The 8,202-nt window shown below is 39.7% G+C and overlaps 1 protein-coding gene across 1 annotated transcript in view; it reads left to right on the plus strand.

Annotated features, from left to right (window-relative positions):
* LOC124620315 (keratinocyte proline-rich protein-like) overlaps positions 1 to 6,531 on the plus strand; it is a 41,887-nt gene extending 35,356 nt beyond the window's left edge. The window contains exon 2 of the mRNA XM_047146988.1: positions 6,422 to 6,531. Within this exon, the coding sequence (XP_047002944.1) occupies positions 6,422 to 6,531 (110 nt within the window). The remainder of the gene's footprint in view (positions 1 to 6,421) is intronic.
* Positions 6,532 to 8,202: the final 1,671 nt, after the last annotated feature.

The following is an 8,202-nucleotide window of genomic DNA, read 5'->3' on the forward strand; positions in this document are numbered from 1 at the left end:
TAAACATAAGTGTTGCAATTCAAATTACTGTCTACACAACATATACATAAACAAAAATTATAAAACAAACACATAAACAAGCATACCTTTCTCATCAGCATTCAGTACAACCTTCTCAGGAGTAACATCGTCTTCTGATGAAGAATCCGGAACTATTGGTGATGGTTCACCCTCAGATTCATTATCTAAAATCTCATTTAGAGCATTTACAATGTCCACTTCCATGTGTAGAAATTTGGCCATAATATATTCGTAAGTTACAAGCACTATCTACACAGACAGAATGCACTACTAAACCCATTTTCGTGGTACAAAACTCTGGATGCGCAATATCTGCATACAAGGTCAGACTTGCTTGGACCTCTCTCCCTCTCAACCCCTGCTGAAAACTGGAACGTCAGCCCGAAGTGAAGTAAAAACTATTTTTGCAATTGTTGGACAAACACACACTAACAATAGGCATGAAGCTACATGAAAAACGTAATTATTATAGCGACTGCACTGGGCGGGTCAGAACTGACAATTCCGCAGTTCTAGGTGAATCTTCATATTTCTCTTTCATGTTTCCACCATAAAATGTGATATGAAGTATAATCACTAATTACATTTTTTCATAAAAAGTCACAGAAATGTAACACTCTAGGCAATAATACAAAAGAGTGACAAACAAAAGAATTATCAGTGACTCAGCCACGGTTCTAGTGTTACGGCATTTCATATGAATTGGAAAAAACGGTTAGTCAAAAAATAGCTGAAAAATTTAGGATTAATTATGTCTTGTATTTAAATAATTTTTCTTTATTTATTCTCCTGAGACTTAAGTATATTCTTCTATTTTTCCTCTCTTCTAATATCAGTTAAGAAGTGTGTGTGCATAAATAAGTGTGTTTGCCTAAATATTCCTCAAACTACTCTGAAGTGTGTGGCAGAGGGTATTTTGGAAGGCACCATGTGTTAGGATTTTTCCTCATTGCAATTGAGTATGGGCTGAGTGAATAACGGATGATTAACTGCCTTTATGTGTACAGTAAATGGCCTAATTTGGTCTTCAGACTTTCTAAGGGAGCTAAATGCATGAGGCTGAAGAATATTTCTAGATTCTTCACTAATACTGGTTCTTGTGTTCTCATAAGGTGACTTTTGTGGGATAATTTGTATCTGTTTTCTCAGGATAATTGCTCCCATCAGTAAAGCAAACCTGTGACCATCTGTGACACCCTTCTTTGTATATGTTCAGTCAGTTGAACAAATGGTCTGATCCCTCACACTTTTAGCAATTACCTAAGTTTGGCCACACAGATGAATCTGAGTCATCCACTTGTTATGGACCCTGCAAAACTGTTCCATTTTGAATTCCTGAAAATTATTATTGTCTTAGTTTACTGTTCATAATTTTGAATCATTGATAATGTAGTAAAAGTATATGACATTTTTTTTTTCATTTTGCGAAATCTAGAGTTTTACCTATCTATACATCAAACCAAGTTAACAATCTTTGCCCCACTTTGAATTTTTTTTTCATATCTGTTTGATTATTTCTGCATATCTTTCCTGACAATAATTCATTATTGGTAAGTACCATTTGTGAAAAGTCTGAGGTTGCTATTAGTACTGTTGGTCAGCTCATTAACATAAAATAAGAATGACTAGAGTTCCAGCACTGTCCTCTGGTACAAGTCAGAAGTTATTCTTACTTGGGTTGATGAGTCTCCATCCAAAATTTCATACTTAATTTATCTAGTGCATCACTTTATCAAATGATTGAATGTTCATACAGTTTTTTTCTTTTTTTAAACTCATGGTCCTGAGTTCAGCAGACATTATTGTGGAAGCGCCTCCCTTCCAACAGGCTGGTAATAAATTTCTCGGTTTCTCTTTTAGTGCTTGACCCAGGTTTGCTTGAACCAACAGTGCTGACCTATGGAATGTGGTGAGAGACAGTTCCTATTTCCACATGTGTCAATGGGTCTTAATTATCTCTCCCAACCAGTGTGAGTGGTGTTGACAAAATGGAAATTGGGTGAGAGGATAGAGGCAAGTGAAAGAAGAGACTTTGTATACTGTCCAAACACTGTCTCTGGTTGCTCCAGCACTAGTAAAAGATGTAGTTTTTACACATCTTCGTATTGTTTGACACTTTATCTCCATGGTAAAACGTCTTCTCCCATGACCCTAACAAATAGTGTAGTGAGAGGAGCCCTCTTCTATTCACATTACAGTGGCTTGCAGAATATATATGTAGACATATTGCAGTCTTTGTGATAGTGATTTACACACAAATTTTGTTGATTTACATTTATTTAAGTGCTGAACTTTCGTTTCTTTCAGGAAAGAAAATCGGACAGTGATGGCGATTCATCAGTCACACCTAGAAAGCGAAGACGAAGTGGTAATGCAGGTAAACTGTTTACATGCTACTGCAATGTCTCTGGTATGAGAATTCTGTGAAATGTGGTCTTTCATACTCAGCAAATGGGAAGTGATTCTCCATTACATAAGTGGCACTTGTTACCCACTTGATAATTCATATTCCTGTCTCAGGAAAAAGCAAACAAAAATGTTGTTCATGGTTCATGTTGGTAATTTCTTTTAGAGCTGTCTGCCTTCCTGAAATCAGAGGTCATTAGAAGTGAAAATAAATTTCTGAATTTTCTAGAATGTAAGAACTTTCATGTTTGGCATTTATTCATTACTTCATTCACCTCAAGCCACCTGTGTTAGACTATATATTTGCTGGTGGTTACTTCACGCCATGCTGTTTGTGGACTGCCCATCTAATAACATTATCTACACTCTACATCTACACTCTGCAAACTACTATACAGTTCATAACGAGGGGTACGCCTCACTGCCAGTTATTAGGGTTTCTTTCCCTGTTCCATTCGTGTATGGGGTGTTAGAAGAGTAATTGTTTTAATGTCTCCATGCAAGCTGTAATTAATCCAACCACCTCCTCAGAATTCCTGTGGAAGTGGTATATATGGAGCTATAAAATGTTCTGAGTGGCATAATTTGAATCCAGTTCCTAATACTTGGTAAGCAGGCTTTCTTGGATAATTCATGTCCATCTTAAAGAGTGTGCTAGTTCATTTTTTGGCAGTTCTGTGGTACTCTCCCATGGATCGAACAAACCTGTGACCATTTGTGCCACCCTTCTCTGTATGTGTTCAGTATCACCTGTGGGTTCCTATTTGATATGGGTCCCATACACTTCAGCAGTATTTTAGGATGGATGATTTACAAGTAATCTCCTTTGTAGACTGACCAGATTTCCCTAGTATACTACCAATAAATTGAAGTCTGCTGTGAGCTTTACCCATGACAGAACTTCAACATATTTATATGATAATATTGTATTACTAAGGTTTTCGTTTTGTGAAGTGCACAGTTTTTAATTTCTCAACATTTAAAACAAGGTGCCATTCTTTGCACCAGTTTTAAATCTTACCAGGCTGTAACTGAACATTGATGTCACTTGTGTCACACTGTACTTCTTTACACTGAGGTGACGAAAGTTGTGGGGTAGCGATAAGCACATATAAAAATGGCAGTAGTTTTGCATATGCAAGGCATAAAAGGCTAGTACATTGGTGGAGCTGTCATTTGTACTAAGGTCATTGGTTTGAAATGGTATCAAGCATGATTCTGGCAACATGATGGGAATTAAGACTTTGAACACGGGAGGGTAGTTAGAATTAGATGTATGGACACCCATTTGTGAAGTTATTAAGGAATTAAATATTGAAATACCAAAAGTGTCAAGAGCATGCCAAAACATCAAATTTCAGGCATCCTCTCTCATCACAGACAATGCAGTGGTGAGTGGGCTTCACTCAACAACAGAGCAGTGGTGTTTGTGTAGAGTTGTCAGTACTAACAGACAAGCAATACTGCATGGAATAACCACATAAATCTATTTGGGATCTATGATAAATGCATCTGTTAAGACAGTGCCTTGAAATTTGTCATTATTGGACTACGCAAGCAAATGACTGACAAGAGTGACTTTGCTAACAGCATAGCAATGCCTGCAGCACCTCTCCTGCACTTGTGACTATGTCACTTGGACAGAGTATGACTGGAAAACTGTCCATAATTCTTTTGGTAAGATCACGTGGTAGGATTAGTGTGTGGCATGGACCCGACAAAGCCACGGACCCAAGTTGTCAACAAGGCAATGTGTAACCTGTTGGTGGCTCCATAATAGTGTGGACTCTGTCAACATGTAGTGGACTGGGTTCTGTGGTCCAACTGAACTGATCATGAACTGGAAATGGTATTGTTTGGCTAGTTAGAGATTACTGGCAGCCATTCATGGACTTCATGTTTCCAAACAACGTAAGAATTATTATGGATGACACTGTGCCATGTCAGATCATTCTGGGCAATTTCAATGAAGAATTTTTCCACCCACATTGCCTGATGTGAACTCCACTGAACACTTATGGGACATAATCGAGAGGTCAGTTTGCTCACAAAATCCTGCGGCGGTAACACTTCTGCAGTTATGTATGGCTGTAGAAGCAGCATGGTGCAGTATTTCTGCAGGGGATTTCCAGTGACTCGTCGAATCCATGCCGTGCTGAGTTGCTGCACTGTGCCACACAAAAGGTGGTCTGACGCAACATTAGGAGGTATCCCGTGACTTTTGTCACCTCAGTGTATAGCTGAATCAATCACCTGCAAAAAATGTTAGGTCACTAGTAATAATGTTTGCAAGGTAATTCATATAAGATCTGGACAGCAACATCCGCAATTAACTTCCCTGTGGCACACCCAAAGTTACCTCAACATCTGTTGATGACTCTTATCATGTCTTTCCATCAAAAACGTAGTCAATCCAGTCAAATTTTTTGCTTGATACTCCCTAAAAATCACACTTTTGATAACAAGCGTAAATGTGGTATTAATAGAAATTCATTTTGGAAATAAAAAAATACTGCCGTTACTTCATTGCCTCCATTCAAAGCTTGCAGCATGTTGTTCAAATGAGCATTGCTATCACAATACATCTGGCTGGCATGGATATTATTCTGCTAGGGCTATCTCATTATGTCCGAGCTGAGAATATGTTTTAATGTTCTACAACAAATCAGTGTCATGGATGTAGGATGGTAGTTCTGTGGATCAATTCCTCTACCCTTCTTATAGACAGGTGTGACCTACACTCAGACTACTCAGTACTGTTTTCTCTTCCTGGTATCGATGATATTATTATAGTTAAAAGAGGGGCTAAATCAGCTGCAAATTCAGTATAGGACCGGCAATGGATACATTGGATCTGGAGCTTGGTTCAGTTTTTATAACTTCAGTTGTCTATGAACACCATTGAAACTAATAAGAGGGTGACTCAAATGAAAACCTTAAATATGTAATAACAAATTGAAATTTTGGGCCGTTATCCTGTAATTTGGTAAGTGTGCTACAAATAGCGTGCAGAATGGCCTGTAGGTGGCAGCATAGTGCAGATGCACACATATCATCGCAGTATGAGTATAAAGATGGCCGCCCCACTTGTGACTCGCACCAGGGAAGAACAGCATTCTTTTATTCGGTTTTTGCGTAGTGAAGGTGTGAAACCTACTGAAATTCATTGATGAATGGAGGTTCAGTAAGGGGATGCATGTTTGTCACAGCAGCAAGTCTTAGAATGGAGTAGGAAGTTCACAAATGGTGTGACTTCAGTGGAAGATGCTCCTCATCCAGGTCAGGCAGGCACAACAAGTTGTGACTCCACCAAACATTGCAGCAGTTCAAGCCATAGTGAAGTGACAATGAATGACAATGCAGCATGTTTACAGATTAGTCATGGGTCAGCACACCACGTTATGCATGATGTGCTCCAGTTTCACAAAGTGTCTGCAAGATGGGTCCCACGGCAACTGACTCCTGAAATGAGTTAATGACATACTGATGCTTGTGAAGATCTTCTTGAGCCCTTTGAATGAGAAGGTGATGGCTTCCTTGCAAGAATCGTTACTGGGGACAAAACCTGGGTTCACTTCCACCAACCGGAAATGAAGAAAGCCAGCAAGGAATGGCGCCATTCCTCATCACCAAGTGATTTCCATATGTTTGGACCACTCAGACGCAATGGGAGGAAAGAAGTTCCTTTCTGATGAAGAGGTACACCGCGCAGTGCATGATTGGTTGCACGGACTACCAAAGAATTTTTTTCTACAGGAATTTATACACTTTGTAAGTGCTGGAGGACTTGCGTTGAGCGTGGGTGAGATTATATTGAAAAGTGATACAACTTTGTACCATTTCTGCACAGTAAATAATATTTTTAAAAAATATTGAAGGTTTCATTTGACTCACTCTCACGCTTATTTCACTCATCTTTTCAGTGGTAAGCAAACAGTGATTCTTTCCAGATCAAATTTTTGTTTCGATTGTAGTCTTGACACTTTTATTACAGGTAACTTTCAAGCAATAACTCGTTACACCAGTGACTCGAATCACTGTCTTCACTTATATTTACGACAGAGGCTAGTCCAGAAGAAGCAGCAGCAGCAGCAGCAGCTTTGATTAATGTGGTAGAAATCAGAGGACTCATTAACTTGTCAAACAAATTTATTTAATATGTCGATTTTGCAGCAAAGTACAAGACATTCTGAAAGGAGATCCACCATATCTACTGTTGACTGGACACACAAAAAAGCTTTTCATTGGTGGTGGGCAGACGTTTTGCTGCTTTCTGTCCTCATAATGGGGCTGGAAGCTCTTGTCACACTTAAACTGACCTAACAACCAGTGTTCAGTTCCTTGTGTCAGCATAACACTGATAAGCTTTCAGTAAGGATGAATGTGTGAGGGTGACTGGTGGTCCAAGTGGGCCATTTGAATTTGTGTCAAAACTACAGTTGTGAAAATTGTCTCTAATGCATGAGACGAGGTACTCTGACCCAAATCTGCCTGTTGTGTACTAGGCACTCCTCTTAGCTTCTTTGACACTAACCCCTCCCCCCTCCACCTGAACACATTTCCATGTACAATTCATGTTTGACAAATTACCAAATTTATTACTGTATTGCAGTTATTGCCCCTGCCATTGTGACCGTATCCTGATTTTTCTGTGATAACTGTCAGTACATTCCAGTATAATCATATGATGCGCTTCTCTGCTGATTTCTTACACAGAATGTTTTGCACAGTTTATACCACTGAAAATTTGTATACCATTAAGATTGTTAGTGTGGCTTATTAGACTGCTCAAGGTTAATTTTTAATTGCAGCAATGGTGGTGTGTGTTGGTTAATTATAGATTACTTGTATTGACTGTACCTTAAGTTAGGTCTCTCTCGCTCTCTCTGTCTGTCTCTCTGTCTGTCTCTCTCGCTCTCTCTCTCTCTGTCTGTCTCGCTCTCTCTCTCTCTGTCTGTCTCGCTCTCTCTCTCTCTGTCTGTCTGTCTGTCTGTCTGTCTCTCTCTCTCTCTCTCTCTCTCTCTCTCTCTCTCTCTCTCTCTCAGTGGAAATTTGCCTCCTAACTGGCATATCAAATATAACCTGGTCCATCTTTGTCGTACTTCCTCCAACCCGTAGCACCATCAGTCATGCCCCTGTGGAATAACCAAATGTAAGACCGGCCTTGTGCAACAACATGACTGATCATATTGCAGGTTATATAGAGGAATTCACTACAGCTTCAGAATCATATTCTACGTTATCAGAGGCAGGGCCATTCATAAAAATCGGTCATAGTGTATACCAGCTGTTCTGTAACTTCAATATCATGTTTAACCTGAACTTGATCAGGAGAAAGCTGTTCAGGGACCATCCCAACTGCAGCAAAGAGCAAAATTGACTACGCAGTGGCAGAATATGCTGCCAAGAAAGCGATACTCAGCTATTAACCTCACTTCATAATCCATGGCATCTGAGTACCCAAGCATTCCACCTCATCACTGCCCTCATCTCCTGTATCAGACTCCCTAATATAAGTAGAGGGTTTTACCTTGTCATTGCTTTCAGTTTCAGAATCCTCCATGTGTCAGTCTTCACTAGCTTCTGTCCCAGACACACGTCCACTTCTGCCCCTGTCCTGTGCCTTGTATTTCTCTCTCTTCACTTAAACGTCCTCTCCAGCTCATTCCTTTTCTGTCCCCCACTTACTCCCACCACACTAAATTGCACACTACATGCAACTTCTTCTCTGCCAATGGCTGGGCCATGTACAGGCTGTTCCATTTGAATTCAGAC

The sequence above is a fragment of the Schistocerca americana genome, chromosome 6 (assembly GCF_021461395.2).
Source record: "Schistocerca americana isolate TAMUIC-IGC-003095 chromosome 6, iqSchAmer2.1, whole genome shotgun sequence".
NCBI classification, from domain to species: domain Eukaryota; kingdom Metazoa; phylum Arthropoda; class Insecta; order Orthoptera; family Acrididae; genus Schistocerca; species Schistocerca americana.